Source organism: Canis aureus, chromosome X (assembly GCF_053574225.1).
Source record: "Canis aureus isolate CA01 chromosome X, VMU_Caureus_v.1.0, whole genome shotgun sequence".
NCBI classification, from domain to species: domain Eukaryota; kingdom Metazoa; phylum Chordata; class Mammalia; order Carnivora; family Canidae; genus Canis; species Canis aureus.
Window position 1 is genome coordinate 91,287,007 of NC_135649.1, and position 17,186 is coordinate 91,304,192.

The following is a 17,186-nucleotide window of genomic DNA, read 5'->3' on the forward strand; positions in this document are numbered from 1 at the left end:
ACATGAAGAGAAATCTCACAGAGGAAGACATAGACATGACCAACAAGCACATGAGAACATGTTCCGTGTCGCTTGCCATCAGGGAAATACAAATCAAAACCACAATGAGATACCACCTCACACCAGTGAGAATGGGGAAAATTAACAAGACAGGAAACCACAAGTGTTGGAGAGGATGCGGAGAAAGGGGAACCCTCTTGCACTGTTGGTGGGAATGAGAACTGGTGCAGCCACTCTGGAAAACTGTGTGGAGGTTCCTCAAAGAGTTAAAAATAAAACTGCCCTATGACCTAGCAATTGCACTGCTGGGGATTTACCCCAGAGATACAGATGCAGTGAAAAGCCAAGTCACCTGCACCCCGATGTTTATAGCAGCAATGTCCACGATAGCCAAACTGTGGAAGGAGCCTCAGTGTCCATCGAAAGATGAATGCATAAAGAAGATGTGGTCTATATATACAATGGAATATTCCTCAGCCATCAGAAAGGACGAATACCCACCATTTGCTTCAGCGTGGATGGAACTGGAGGGTATTATGCTGAGTGAAGTCAATTGGAGGAGGACAAACATTATATGGTCTCATTCATTTGGAGAATATAAAAAATAGTGAAAGGGAATAAAGGGGAAAGGAAAGAAAATGAGTGGGAAATATCAGAGAGGGTGAGAGAACATGAGAGGCTCCTAACTCAGGGAAACGAACAAGGGGTAGTGGAAAGGGAGGTGGGCAGGGGGATGGAGTGACTGGGTGGCGGGCACTGAAGGGGGCACTGGACGGGATGAGCACCGGGTGTTATACTATATGTTGGCAAGTCGAACTCCAAAAAATATATGTACGAAAAAAAGAGATTGTTTTTAAGAACTTATAGCCTTAGGGCTTGCCATAGATTAGCCAGCCCCTGAGCCAACTTACACTGGAATTTGCAAAGATAGGACAATAGAGTGGATCTGGACTCATTCTTCTTCATCTTAAAAATCAAGCAATTTGCCTAGAGCCCTGAGATCCCTTGCAGTTGTGATGTGTTACATCCCAGGTAGAATCAAAGAACTTGAAACACACTAACGATCCTACTTGCAATGGGTCCTATAATAAAGAGTCTGACTCCATTTATGATGCTTAAATGCTACCAATTTTCAAGCCAACCATCACTCTCCCTTCTTCTTCTTCTGCCCTATATCTGGGCAAGCTGTTAAGAAAATCCACATGCCCCCTCCTTTGGCACTAGCAGTGGGTTCAAACTAAACAAGACCTGGCCTGTGCATGGGAATCTTCTCCCCAGCCCCACTCTCTAGCCACAATAAAAGCCCAGGCTAGTATCATTTCTCCACTGTCTAATGCTACTTGAGACCAGTATGGGAGACAGTCCTACCCTACACAGGAAGCCACGTTATGTGAGTAACAAACCTTTCCATACTCTCTTGGTGCATGTGTGGCATCCTCAATGTCACCAATCAAACCAAATTTTGGTAGAAGGCACATTTTGTCTCTGTGGAGTGATCACAGTAGGCCCTGGCATCACAGTGTAATTCTGAAATTTATTCATTCATTCTAAAATTATGAGCCTGGTGATATTCTAGACATTGAGAAAAGCATTATAAGCAGCAGGATACAAGTGCCTGCTTACACAGTCCTTACATTCCAATGGGGAGAGACCAATAATAAACTGAATGAGTAAATTTAAAATATGTTGGATGTTGATAAGTTCCATAAGAAAAATAGAAGAGGGAGAGGAGATAGGAAATGTAAGGAATATGAGCTGTATTTTTAATGTGGTCATGGAAGTCACACTGAAACATATCAGACAGTGGAAAGAGCATGTCTTGAGGTCCTTAGGAAGGTCATGACTGGTGGGTTCAAGGAACAAAAAGAAGATTGGCATGGAAGGTGCAGAGTTTGTCAGGAGGAAAGTAGTAGGAGGTGAGGCTACAGAAGGAAGGTAGAGAGGAAGCAACAAATTTGACTTTTGTCTGAATAAGACAGAAAGCCATTGGAGGATGAGAGCAGAAGAGTCACATGATGGACTTATATTTGAACATAACATCTGTAGTGGGGCAAGGGTGGAAGCAGAGAGGCCAGTCACTAGACCCATTTGCAAAACTCGGGGTGAGCGTTGATAGCTTGGACCAGGGTGGTGGCAACTGAAATGAGAGTGATTGGCTAAGAAGAGATATGGTGTCCATCGAAAGATGAATGGATAAAGAAGCTGTGGTTTATGTATACAATGGAATTTTCCTCAGCCATTAGAAACGACAAATACCCACCATTTGATTCGAAGTGGATGGAACTGGAGGGTATTATGCTGAGTGAAGTAAGTCAATCGGAGAAGGACAAACAGTATATGTTCTCATTCATTTGGGGAATATAAATAATAGTGAAAGGGAATATAAGGGAAGGGAGAAGAAATGTGTGGGAAATATCAGAAAGGGAGACAGAACATAAAGACTCCTAACTCTGGGAAATAAACTAGGAGTGGTGGAAGGGGAGGAGGGCGGGGGGTGGGGGTGAATGGGTGACGGGCACTGAGGGGGGCACTTGACGGGATAAGCACTGGGTGTTGTTCTGTATGTTGGTAAATTGAACACCAATAAAAATAAATTTATTATAACAAAAAGAAAAAGAATAGATATATATATCAGGAGATATATTTTGAAAGTAGAGCCAGCATTCAGCTGATGACCTTGCTTCATCCCTCACCGAAAGGATGGTAGCAGATGGAGAACTTCCACATTCCACCACTCCATTTCCCTAGCTGTATACCCATATATTCTGCTTTTCTTCCTATTAAGCATAGATGAACTTTTCATGCCCTATGTATGTACTAGAAGCCATACCTTCTTGCATACTCAAGAATATTGGTCTAGCAGTTCTTTCCTATCTCCCGTACATATATTCATCATGAATATACTATTCTCATTTTTTTCACTCATTAATAAAAAACAAATGCAGATTTTTCTCTATATTTCCCTATTTCCCCTGCTAAGTATCCCTTCAACTCTTTGCTCCCTTTGCAAGAAAACTTTGTTTTTTCTTTCTCTCTTCAGTTCCTCTTTTCTCATTTCCCTCAAACATATCCCCATAAGGCTTTGTGCCAACCCCTCCCCAGCAACACTGTACCAAAACTTCTCTCACCAAAGTTATCAATGATACATCTAGTAACCATTTCAGTTCTCAGTTTTCTTAAATTAGCAGCATTTAACAAAGTTGTTCACCATCTTCATGATAAACTTTCTTCACACACTGTCCAGGACACCACACCTTCTTGCCTTCACATCTACCTTAGAAGTTGCTCCTTCTCAATCTCTATTGCTGGTTGCCTCTCTTTTCCTTGGCCTCTTAATGTTGGTGTCCCTCAAGGCTGGTCCTTGGTCCTCTTGTCTCCATCTATACTCATTCCCTTTCTAATCATATCCAATTTCGTGGCCTGAAATACCATCTATATGCTGATGACTCCCAAATATCTCTAGGTCAAATCTCAATTCCATACTCCAAACTAATAGCTAATTGTCTTTTCAACATCTTTGCTCATGTGTCTGACAAACATCTTAAATTCAATACTTCCAAAGAAACTGAACTCCTGATTTTCCTCTCTATTCTCCACCTGGTCCATCCTGCTCACAGCTGCTCAGGCAAACACCATGAAGTCATCTTTAATGTCTCTTCTCTACCCAATGCATCAGAAATCTTGTGAGCTATCCCTTCAAAACATATCCAGAATCTTTCCCTTTTACCTCTTCTACTGCTACCACTCTGGCCCTTGCCTCCATGTATTATAGCTACCTACTGATGGATTTCACTGCTTCTATCTTGTCTCCATCCCCAACCCCTGCAGTTTATTTTCAACAGAGCAGTCCAAGAGAGCCTTTTAAAATGCAAGTTAGACCATGTCAACCCTCCAAAGAGTCTTCATTTCACTCAGAATAAAAGCCAATTCCAAATAATGGAGAACATGTTTTGCCCTCACTTCCAGGAACATTCTTCTCTTTATTTCCAACATACTCTATCATCCACTTACTTAGTATGTCTATTGCTTATTGTCTGTGTACCCACTAGAACATAAGCTCCATGAAGGCAGGAATTTTCCTCTGTTTTGTTCACTGATTTAGCACTCTCAAGAACCTAGAATAAATACTGGTATATAGTAAGGGCTCAACAAATATTTATTAAATGAATGTAGGAGGGATTTTGACTCTGGGGAGAGGACCCATTCTTTTCACTTGCAAATATCTCCTAATATTGTTAACAGAAGGAACAAAATTTTCTATTACGTGTAAAGTGAGCTAATGGAATTTAGTGATAATTTTAATCACTAATCACTCTTGAGTGTTTAATCTGTTTCTATACATAACCTATACAAATGTGAAAACTGCACATTCATCAATAAAGTATTTATTGCGCGCCTACTATGTGTCTAGCACAGAGATGAATGTCACTGAGAGTTGAAAGCTATGGAGAAAGGTTTAAACAGTTTACTGGCAGGTATACTCCAAGTCATGCTCTCATTTTTACCAGAAGTCATTTTGCTGTAACAGTGCAGGATTAGGTTGCTGCCTTGTCACTTTTCTCTTTGTACTATAAAGAAGATTCATATCAAGCCTGGACTTATGAGGTAGGGGTAGGAAGAGGGGTTACAGAAAATGTTAAGAAGTAGGAGTCTAAGCCTTCAGCAGTTCTCAAAGGAGATAAGATGGGGGGACATTGCCTCTGAGAAGGAATTACCTCTGCAGTTGTGGTCACTGGTCAGAAAGGAGCCTCAGACCCCAATTTAAAAGCACAGGTCAAATATTTGCCAGCTTATCAGACCTGGCTGGTGATAAGTGCTTCGGTGGGGGCAGGGGGGGCTGTCACAGGTTCAGAAAAGCTTCCAGGAGCCACCATTGCTGAGGAGAGGAGGGCAGAGGCAGAGGGCTCTCCTCTCTCTTTCACCCTTCATCCAGAGAACTCTGCTGTTAACTGTCATTTGTTTATGCATTCACATTGGGTATATTTGAACAAAGGGTTTCTTCTATTAATATCTTAATTTCTGCCTGGGAAAATAAGAGTACATCTGATTTTGCTCTTTTCCTCACAGATCCCTGCAAGCTTTGGAAGGAGGCATATAAATAGAATTCAGGCACTGGAAATATGAGGGCTCTGAGGGCTCTTGCTGGTAGAACTAACGCAGTCATGAGCCTCTCTGTGCTTCACTTTCATATCTGCAGAATAGTATCATGATTTTTATATTGTCACCTTTGTAAAGATGATACAACTGAAATAGCTGGAAAGCACCAGCTTCTATGTCACCTTGAAAGTGAAATACCAGTTAAATAATGAAAAGAACCATCTCTTAAGATGCCTTGTGCATTTTTTTCTATCAGCTACTGCACTTACCGAGATTAATAAATGTATCCGGCTATCTGCTCAATTAATTTGCAATAAAAGAATATAATCATCAGTAGACACACGAGAGAATTGCACAGTTTGCCTGGCAGGCATACACAAAGAGTGGAGGAGGAATAAATGATCTACAACTATACACAGCGACGCCGGTACATCTCACAAGCATAATGCTGAGCAAAAGAAACCACACACAAAAGAGCATATGCTGAATGATCCCATCATGGGCAAAACTAATCTGTGATGTTAGAAACCAGGATAATGGTTACCCTTGGGTAGGGGGAGTAGCAACTAGAAGGAGATACAAGGGAGGGCTTCTGAAATGCCCTTAATGTCCTATTTCTCTATCTGGGTATTAGTTACAAGGATGTATGTACTGTAAGAATTCATTGAACGCTATATATTTAATGATTTGTGCACTTTTCTGTAGGCATGTTACACTTAATAAAAATATTACATGAGCAATTAATATGGCTTAAAGTTGAGTGGCAATTTTATTCTGTCCTCTGAGATAAGTAGAAATACAGTTATATCTCTGCAACTCAGTCTTGGGATGGAATCCTCAAGGACTTTCCTGTGAGGAGGCTGGCACAAATCTGAAGCAATAATAGACAGTTTTAATTACATTCTATTTTCATTCTAAATACCAAGGTAACAGGTTTTGATGGAAAATTGTGCCAAAGGACAACTAATAAGATACATATGTTCATTATAGAAATGCTCTGCTATGGTTTTGGTTGAGGTTTACTGTTTCTGTAAGCATTTAAAGCAACTACTTACTCTGACAGATTCTCTTCCTGTTGAGTTTGGCAGGATGCCACATATAATTAGACTCATGGATATTTATTGAAGATAATGATGAATACTCTGTGAACCATAACTTTTTATGGTCAGATGTTGCTTTTCTCATGTATTTGTCATTACAGTTTGCAATTCTGTGCAGGTTTCAGAACACTTCTACATAGAAAACCATCATCTAACAAAATGCTTAATGCCATCTGTAGAAACAATTTTACTGGAATAAAACACGACTATTACCTCTCTAAATTAAATTAGATACTTAAAAAATACATTTAATAATAGCTTCCAGTCCTAGGTCTGCCATTTATTAGCAATGTGACTGTGGGCCATTTGCTGAACTTGGTTCAGCCTGTTTTCCTCAATGGTCTTATCCTCATAGAATTGTCATAAGGATTAAGTGAAATAATCCCTGTAATTAATATAGAGCACTTGTCACAGGGTCTGCACCCAAAGGCTTATTAAGTCTTCACTTTTGGTTTTATTAATAGCTTAACTACCATATTATATGTGAATGGTAAAACTGATCACTTATTTGAGGATATTTGACACCAAAAATAGCATAGCATCTGAATAAAGAAAAGTTGTAGAAAACAACTAAGAAAAATTAATTTAAAAAAAACTTAAAATTGAGAAATGCCTGTGTATTAATCCATTCTTTTGATGACTTCAAAAAAGAATACCTCTTTTAAGTACTAATGATAAAATAAAATTCTGCTCAACTCCTAGAAGGCCAATGCTGAAAAGGAGCAGAATTTGAGAATTACTGACTGGTTTAAGCAATATTCACTTTTCCTTTACTGTATGTCAGATGTCAACATGATTTCTTAAAGGAGCCATCTTTAAAGAGCAGAATGTTCTCATCTGTTTTCTTCCTGGAACTTAAAGGTTAGGTGACACCTTATATGGTTCCCCTCACCCTCCTTTCTTCTCTCCAGGGGCAAGGGGAGTATATTAGTAAGAAAAGTGACTTCGATATCTGAATCCTGGTGCTATTTGTATTACCAAGTCATTTAATCCCTCTGAATTTTATTTTGCTATATATTTGATGAACCTCATTACTGATTATTACAAGGCAAGAATTGCATGAAGTAGTTGTTTGCTTCTAAATCCTAGGAAACTTTTATGGGGCACCTGGTTGGCTCAGTTGGTTAGGTGTCTGACTCTTGATTTCAGTTCAGGTCATGATCTCAGGGTTTTGAGATCAAGTCCCACATCAAGCTCCATGCTGGGTGTGGGGCCTGCTTAAGATTCTCTCTCTGCCTCCCTCTCCCTCTCCCTCTCCCTCTCCCTCTCTATCTTTCCCTCCCTCTCTAAAATAAACAAACAAAGCCTTGAAAGCTCTGATGCTTGTATATAGGATGAAATATTTGAAGAATCAACCAATATGGTTTTGTTTCTGGTACCTTGTCCTTGATCCTATCCATTTGTCCATTTGGGTAGTCATGTTATTGATTCAAAAGAGGTCTAACAAAGCAGAAATGCAGAGCAAAAGAAAACCGGTGATGTATAGCTTATGAGTTTCAAAATGGACTTTTTGAAACATAACAGAGATAATAGTTTGAGAAGAAATTTTGAGTCTCAATAGCTTACAATTCCAGGCACAAACAGTAGATTCGAAAGAAATCTTGGAATAGTCAGAACCAGTTTTTTCTTCCTGCTTTATCACCTACCCTCTAATACTAAGAACTGAGAGGGGGAAAAGAAGAGCAAGAGAGAGGCAGCAACAGAAATAGAAATTGACAAATATTTGACACTGTACCCTGCTGTCTGTCCCCCAGGCCAAGTACCAAAGGGTGGGAAGCATGATGGAATTTTCAGATGAGTTTGGGAAACCCCAGAGCTGATAACACCTGTGTCTTGCTTTTAACACAGAGCTCTAGGAGGCAACACATTTTACAAAACTCCCTGGCACCCAGTCTGAGGAAGGAATGATAGAGAAAGCCTTGCAGTATCTCTGTAGCCAGTATGACATGGAGAGCTGCCAAGAGGTTGAGAGTCAAACCGAGAAATATTTTAGTCTTGTGATCCAAGTGAAGCAAACTCCAGTGAATGGGAGACAGCCAAGGTCCAATGGGGATAAAGAAGTCCCAGAAGACTCCAACGTGAATGTTTGATGATGATGTCCTGATTACCAATGCCCAGATCCCCATAGCCCTAGGTGTCTTATTCACATACTCTCCAGGGCTTAGCCATGACTGTGGGGAAAGAGACAGGAGAGCCTAAATTGACAAAGTAAACCCTGAAATGACTGAGGATTGCATAACATTGCAGAGATTCGGTTTCCACCATCCAGCAAAATTGGTACAAGCAAGAAAAAAGTCTTTACATATTAGGAAAATAGACATTTCTTGCCCACATGAGTTTGAGGGCTGAGAATTTGTGTTCACTCACATTTTGAACTGTACGTAAAAAACTCCTTGGGACTTCTAATCAATTCTTCATGGAATTCCTATAGATGACGCTAATCTTTCTGCTTACAGCTTCTTTGAGAATTGGAAAGAGCATTCAGAGCCTTGCACTGCTACACGCGGTGACAATGTTTTCCCTTTGTGGTTGCTAACAAGACAGATTCCCCCACTGGGTGACTCCTTCCAGATCTTCATCCTTTGGCCCCCTTTTCAGCACAAGTGCGAGTTTCTCTGTGGACTCACCTGTTTCTGTGGACAGTCTTGTTCGAGTACTTCTTTTTTCAAAAATCATGCCTAAGGACTTCCCTTGTAATAAAGGCAAATACTGAAAATTAAGGACAAGAATACAATTAAAATGAAAAAATATATTTTGTATCCAGTATCAAAGATTATGTTTCAAAAGTTATTCTTTACATTATCAGAAAACGTAGAATAAATATTCACTGCTTCCAAAGAAGCATTCAAAATGTTACTTAAGAAGTGAATTTAAAATGTTTTTTTTTTCATGTTCTAATCAAATGGAGGAAAGGAACAGGAACTCCTACAGCTTAATGGCATGTAATTAGAAAATATTAGTTGCTCTGGGTTCAACCTGAGCACTTGTTCCAAAGTATGTTAATGTTTCCTACTGGAACCATCTTTTTACCTAAATCCATGGAAATCCATATCAATGTTCAATGACCTTGAAGATGATTGTTTCAGAGCTGTTTTCTCAGCTAGAAACAATGCTACTCTCTCACAACATGAGGCATTAAGACTCCTAAAGATGAAACCCCAGCTACAATTTTATCATGCATCCCTGTGGGAGTGCAAAGGCTTTGTTTCTGGAAGTCATTTGGAAACAATCTGGAGAGTTTGGGTGTGGGGTGGGGCTTTTCCTCCTTCCTCTTCTTGTAGATAGACTTCCTGATAGGATGAGTTCTGGAACAAGTACATTCCTGCCAGCTAACCTTCCTTATACACAAAGTATGAAGAAAAGGCCTGGGATCTTGGGGGGCGTTTTCTCTTTATTTCAGGTCTTATATGGGAATGTCAACTCATAGCATTTGGAGTCACTCTTGTTTTCAGAACTTGGAGAGCTAGTGAACTAGATAAGAAAACCAAGGTCATGTAAAACTTCCTCAACCTGAAACCAACTCTTTAAAGTGCTTTTGAACAAGCTTGGAACACAAAAATGCTTTCACAATTAAGCAGTCTAAATGAAGCTGCTGCATTAATTAAGCGTGTTTCAAACATCAAGTGCTCAAAATGCAGAATAATGCTTATAGCTAAGCACTATATCCCATCTCTTCTCCTACTTGGTTACCACTTGTTTCTTTGCTAATCTAAATTATTTTTAACACTGTAAAATCATTGTGAATTTTTGGACATTATCCTAAGGATCATATATCTGATAGTCATCCACAATTGAATTTGTTGCCAGAAAAAAAATATCATCCTTATTTTTAACTTGATAGATAACACACAGAGAAAAGAATGAAGGTATAAAAATAAAATCTGTCAAGAGAAATGATTCCTTAGGTTCTGATCCAATTAATAATGAATTTCAACATTCCACATGAAAGAAGTACAATGATTTGTCATTGAACAACTGATTTTTATGCTTTTTTATGTTTGTACACTCAGTGATAATCAATTACCTTGATTGTGTGGTTTCATTACTTAGCTACAGTTTAGGACTTTTAATATATTTCATTTTCCCTCTTTCTTTGGAAAGGCTGTCTTTAAAAGGTTGGTTGATAGAATCAGAAAATAAGATGAAATGCTACATACCTCTCCTTTCTCTTTTATCCTAAATTTTAGATCTGCTGATAGCCATAACATATACTTAATTTCTTCTCCTGTAAAGTTCTTTAGAGTAAGGAGGTCACGACCCTTCAGCTGTACTTTATTTTGTAGTGGTTGTCCACATCTACAAAAAAAAGAAAAATGAAAGAGAAATAATATATTTAAGAAAAAAACCCATGCTATGGTGATTCATAGTTTTAAAACATAGCAAATCACATGGAGCCTCACGTGTCTCTGCAAAGTGCTAATCCATTAAAATTGATATGGCTTTGGTTTACATTTTAGGTATCCAATATTTTGGATGTTGATAGAAAAGAACCATTTGAGGAAGTAGTTGAATTCTTATTTGCTGGGAATAGTATCAGTGGCTTTGCCACTTATTAACTGTACAACTTCAGGCAGGTTACCTAATCTCTCTCTGTACCTAAATTTCTCACCTAGAAATTAAGTATAACAATCTTATAGGGTTATGAAGTTGAAATGATTTAATTCATGGAAATCATACAGTGTCTGGCATATAATAAGCCTTTGATAAATTTTAGCTATTATTATTGAGATCATAAGATTATACAAACAATATACAATGTCCATACAATAGAAAACATTGTGATTATTTTTCCCCTACTGCCCTACAAATCTGTTCTTGGAGATTTGTTCTTTACTTGTTCCCAGTCAAATACAATGGGCCTTGTGGCTTTTCTAGTTCCTTTCAGAAAATAAAATTTAAAAAATCCTCTGTGCCTACTTTATTTCCCCCAAAGAGTCTCAGTAAAATAATGTGTAATAATAATAATAATAATTTTTTAACTTTAAGAAATGTACTGTAAGCTAGCACCCTTTTCCCTTCCAGCTCATGCCTAATTCAAGCTGGCCACCTCTAGAGGGAAAAGGGATGACCATGAGGCTGATTCCTCTATTTCCTTGCCATTATTCCCTCCAAGTTAAGCCTAGGGAAGGTGAGGAGTTAAGGGTCAAGCAAAGTCTGATTCTGTTCTAGCAATCTAGCATTGGTATAGGTGCTTGAGGCTGACTCTCTTCTGGGATGCTTTTGAGCATCCTTGGGAAAATTCTGCCATCATTGAGAATTTCTCACGGTAGTCCTTGGTGGTGGACAATTATACTTCTAATGCCACCCAAGGGAATACATCCAGACTCCTTTTGCAAAGATCTCCCCACCCTTCAGGAGGTCTCGTGGCCATCATGTGAAACACTACCCTGTTAGGTCTCTCTCTCAGTCTGTATTAGTTCATGGGAAGCCCTTCATGTTCTTTGCTCTGACAAGGGTCAGTTTCATTCCAGTATAAACTGCTGTCTTGTTCTGCTGTCAAAACTTCTAGGCAGCCCGTCCCTCTTACTCAAGATTTCCCAAGTATAGGCCTGGATTTGGTGTATGGCATCCTCAAGATCTCCTATTGGGGATATTGATGCCATTGGAGCCACATCCCCAGGCTCGAGGTGAGGGGAGAGTACCTCTCCCTGTCATACATAGTAGTAGCACTTTAAAAACTCTCTTCTAATATACAACCCATCTCTTGGTTTCTGAAGTCCATTTTAGAAGCTGGAAGTGATCACCAGTGGGATGCAAAAATAATTCTTGAGTATCTCTTTTCACGGAGTTCAGGAACACTCCTGTTTTAGTGGCATAGCATCTCACTTTGGAATGAGGAAAGAGTCAACACCTATTGGGCCTGAGCAGAAACTGAGATGGAAAGAGTCTCATTTTAACATTTTGTTATATCATGATGACAATAATTATTATTTGGGAATCAGTATCTAAAATAGAAAACAGGGACATTTGGGTGGCTCCTGGTTGAGCATCTGCCTTTGGCTCAGGTCAGGATCCTGGGATCCTGGGATTGAGACCTGCGTCAGGCTCCCCATGGAAAGCCTGCTTCTCCCTCTGCCCATGTCTCTGCCTCTCTCTGTGTCTCTCATAAATGAATAAATAAATAAATAAATAAATAAATAAACAAACAAACAAAATCTTTAAAAATAAATAACACTTATTATTTCATTTTCCCAGTGTTATCTCTATTTAACAATAACTATATTGTATACAATTGGAAATTATGAATAATGAAAGGCAAATTGTGGTTCACCACAGGTACTAAATATTAATTTTACTAGAAGTAAAACAACTGTCACAAAATGATCATGCTTGAATTTCAGCCTAAGTAAAGAGCTTGGGCTACCTGAGATGAAGAGTAAATTCTTTGGTGGGATTTATTTATGTCTTACAATAATGACAAGAAGATAGTCAAGAAAATCACAAATGTACTCAATTTGTTGTCTCCAATGCAATGTCAAATAACATAGACAAAGGAATATTTCACTTAACATCCAACTTTCTGGTAGAGTTGATTGATTCATTTAATCTTTGATAGATGAATAGATTTTTTTCAGTTGACTTTTTGTGATGTTAAGCCCTTCAGAGATTCTAGTTAGTAAGGAAAGAAACTTCCATAAAGATTGAGGGTTTATGAGTTAGTGGGCTAATGGTTGACTGATTTAATGTAAGATACTAATGACAGGGGCTCCTGGGTGGCTCAGTCAGTTAAGCAGCAGCCTTTGGCTCAGGTCATGATCCCAAGGTACTGGGATCAAGCCCCAAGTCAGGCACCCTGCTCAATGGGGAATCTGCTTCTCCCTCTCTCTCTGATCCTCCCCGTACTCACACTCTCACTTGCTCTCTCTCTCTCTCTCTCTCTCTCTCTCCCCCTCCCTCTCACAAATGAATAAATAAATAAAATCTTTTTTTTAAGATTTTATTTATTCATGAGAGACACTTAGAGAGAGAGAGAGAGAGAGAGAGAAAGGCACAGACAGAGGCAGAGGGAGAAGCAGGCTCCATGCAGGGAGCCTGACGTGGGACTCGATCCCGGGTCTCCAGGACCAGGCCCTGGGCTGAAGGCGGCACTAAACCACCGAACCACCAGGGCTGCCCTAAAAAATCTTTTTAAAAAAGATGCTAATGACACATTCAATTCCAATAGAAATTAGTGTTTTCAGCTTATATGTGGATCAAAATTTTGGTCACCATTCTTGTTTCAAAGATGTACCATAGTGTTTAACTTTTATTTTACTTTTTTATTATTTTTAAATTTTTTATTTAAATTTTAGTTAGCACAGTGCCATATTGGTTTTAGGAATAGAATTCAGTGATTCATCACTTACATTTCAACTTTTAAAAATTTGTCATTCATCTACTCTCTAAATTTTGAACATGGATCTATGATGTATGTTTACTTATTTATATATGTGTTGCTTCTCTAATAGTGTATAAAACAAAACATTAAAAAATGTTAAAGTTTAGACTAAGAAGAACCAAATATTTTAAAAATAAATTTATAAATATACAAAAATATTTTGCTGGCTAAGCAAGTTTCTAGAATAGACCTTCATTTTCTTCCTTCCACTGGAACCCTAGTAAAAATCTTACAAAACTATGTTCAAGATTTGGATAATACTATTCAGAAACTTGATAATTTAAAGACAGCATTTAGGCAGAACATGTATTTTTACATATGTATTTTGGTTATGTGTTTGGTTCTGATAACATTAGTTAGTGATAAAATTAAACACTTGGAATATACAAGTAGTGATATTGTTGAGAAGTAAACCCTTAGATTGTTTTTCATGCAGTTTTTAGAGTCAGCTGGGTTTGAGGCTCTGTAACAGGTGTAACATGTCTGACCTGAAATGGAGGCATAGCAGCTTAAACTTACTCAATTCATGTTTAGGGCATCTTGCAAATATTTTTCTCTGGAATAAGGTCCAAGTAAGATAAAATCACAGAGTATTAACTCTCTTGACTCTGTGTCTCACAATAAAATATTAATATTCAATGGCTTAAGACTTCCTCCAATATTATTTTTAAAAGGGAAAAAAGCTTTGCTGGAAAACCCTGCTCCCCAGGATTTCAGAAATTTGTGAAACATCACTATAGTTGTTGAACTCACATCCAATGACAAGAGGAGAAACCACTCATATGCGAATTTTGAAGACTTATTTTTAGCGGAGAGCTCAAGCTCATTCTTCTGGCTGTTTTGGAGCCCACAAAATCCGAGTCATCAAATGGCGACACTTAAGGGATTCAGTACCCTCCCCCACTCTCAGCCCTTGCAGGGTTGTGTTGTATCTACTTCCTTCTAAATACTCACAGGACTACAAGTTTCATTCAAGAGACTCTCACGGATCTTGGAATTGTGGTGGTGGTGGTGGTGGTGGTGGTGTTGAGTCTCAGAGAAAAAGAATTAAAAAAGAAAGGAAAGGAAAGGATGCAGAGAACTTAATTTTTCTCCCCCCTTCCCATGAAAGGAAGCAGGAAAATAATGGTGAAAGAGGAGACCCAACACCACCTTCAGCTACTTCAAAAAAGCTCCAGCTTCCAGTTTTCACAAGCAGGAGACAGATTGGGAGAAGTGAAAGGTCTCTGGGTCTTTCTCAGGTTTGTCCTTATACTCCAAGAAGTCAGAATTAGGGTTGGATTTAGGGTAGGGTGAATGTTCTGCTGTTGGGATTGCACTGGGAGATGCTGCTCTTGTTATTTCTCCATTGACAGATTGAAGTTTAAAGATAAAAAGAAGACACAAACATTCTGCTTGAATCTTCCCATTTTGTCCAGACCTTTCATTTAAAAATGTATATAGCAATAGAAACCTTATTTCAAATTATTTCTCTTAGACCACAATTAATCAGAATACTTCTTTGTGACTCCAATCTCTATACGGCAGTCACTGATAATATTGCCTTCACTCTTGCCCTGTGATCACGCCTCCAATAAATGTTAGCAGATAAGCTTTTTTTCCCTTAAATACAGATAGTTCTGGCTTTGCATGGTAGTATGCATGGTAGTAGGACTGTAAATGACCATTAAATCTGCAACCATGCAAAACAACCTTAATAATAAGTTGGAAAAATCACAATTGTTCTGCGACTTTTAATTTTTGGTCAAAACATTAAACACTCTCATATTGTCAGTTACAAATGTGTAGGGAAGTGAAAAAATAGTAAAGCAAATATATTTATTACACTGTAATTTAAAACATTAGAAATATTGAGAATTATAGTGTTTTATTTTTTGTAAAAACTGTCAAGACCAGTTTGAACCGTGCATGCTATCTTCTTATAATATAACATATGTTACAGAGCAAACATATTGTCTGTGCTTTGGTGAATTGTCATACTTTCTAAGTTTGGATAGACTTCTAACATTTATCCTTTGTACTTTCAATATGTAAAAAGTATCTGATAATTCCTTGAATGTGAAGTGTTTTGCTGGTGTCACTTCCTCTGGAACATCTTTATACTTTGTGTCACAGCCACTTTCCTCATTTATGTCAGTAAATTTGTCTTCGCTAAATTCCTCTGGCTGCATAGCTAGAGTCTCTTAACCAGTAGCAGAGTCAACAATCCCACCATCAGCTATTTCTTCTATAAATGCATTCCCATTTGATTCAAATGTAGCTGCCAGTGTGATTCTTTACTTCTCTACTGCCCTTTGGTCTCTGTCAGACAATTCCTCCTTTCAGTTATTCATTTTTATAAAATGGCACATCAGTTTATCATTGGGGAAAAAAGAAGGCAGCGCAACTATACTCTTTGCTGTTTGTATGTAAACTGAATAACAGATGTGCAGTGAACAATCACCAAAACTTTGAAAGAAGTGATGCAATTGGTCACGGATCATGATGTGCAGCTGTTATTTACATAGTGATTTGGGTACAAAAGTGCTAGCCATGAAGTTTTTACTTTATGCAACTACTCACAATTAATACACTGTGGCAGCTGAAATTTGAACTGTGTACTTGAAAGACTGGTGTTATGTGATTCAACTGTGGTAATTGAAATTCCTGCATATTGGGACCTTGCAAAGGAAGGACTGCCTATGCTCCAAATGCTTTCTCATTGTGGGACTCTTTCACATACCATTCTTTCTGTCCAGAACACTATCTCCTTAGCTCTCAATGCTGGCTCCTTCTTGCCCTTAGGTTTAAATACCACCTCCTGGGAGATTCCTTTCCTGTCTGTACTAAGTAGTCTCTACTTTGTCTTCATTTTGTTCATGATACTTATCACAATTTTTAAATATGTATTTTTTGTATCTGTTTATATTACTTACTTTTTATCTTCCCATTGAACTTTATGATCCATGCTGGCAAGGATCCTGCCTGTTTTGTTTATTAATATATACCCAGGGCTTATTGTAATGTCTGGGATATGGTAGGTATTCAATAAATACTTCTTAGGTAAAAGGACGAATGAATCATATTATGTCTCTGGACAGAAGTATAACAATTTGCATAAGAATGAATTTAGCAGATTTCTGAGAATGAACTTAGATTTGCCATGATGGATTTTCAATATCCTGATCAAAGTCTGATGACCAGAAAAAGATACCAAGAGCCCCCAAAACAAAATTAATGTTGAGAGAAAAGCATGTATGGGGTATGGCCCAGGCTGAACACAAGATTTGAGTCTCAGGGAGGAAAACTGATTGTGGCCTAGTGTGTGGCTAAAGCTGAAATTCCCCAGGGCTCAACTACTCTGGCATAGTATTTACACTCCTGGGAACAACAGTTAGACATATACATGTGAAAAAAGAGCATTATAACCTTGGATCTCAGGCACAGTAGTCTGAGTCAAGTGCAATAACCCAGAAAACTGGGGATCCCTAGGTGGCTCAGCGGTTTAGCACCTGCCTTTGGCCCAGGGCGTGATCCTGGAGTCCTGGGATCAAGTCCCGCGTTGGGCTACCAGCATGGGGCTTGCTTCTCCCTCTGCCTGTGTCTCTGCCCCCCTCTTTCTCTTTCTATGT

At 38.6% G+C, this 17,186-nt stretch overlaps 1 protein-coding gene across 1 annotated transcript in view; it reads right to left on the reverse strand.

Moving 5' to 3' along the window:
- OTC (ornithine transcarbamylase) overlaps positions 1-17,186 on the reverse strand; it is a 69,364-nt gene that overhangs the window by 46,465 nt on the left and 5,713 nt on the right. The window contains exons 2-3 of the mRNA XM_077889480.1: positions 10,355-10,493; positions 8,825-8,906 (exon numbers count right to left, since the gene is read on the reverse strand). Coding sequence (XP_077745606.1) covers positions 8,825-8,906; positions 10,355-10,493 — 221 coding nt within the window. The remainder of the gene's footprint in view (positions 1-8,824; positions 8,907-10,354; positions 10,494-17,186) is intronic.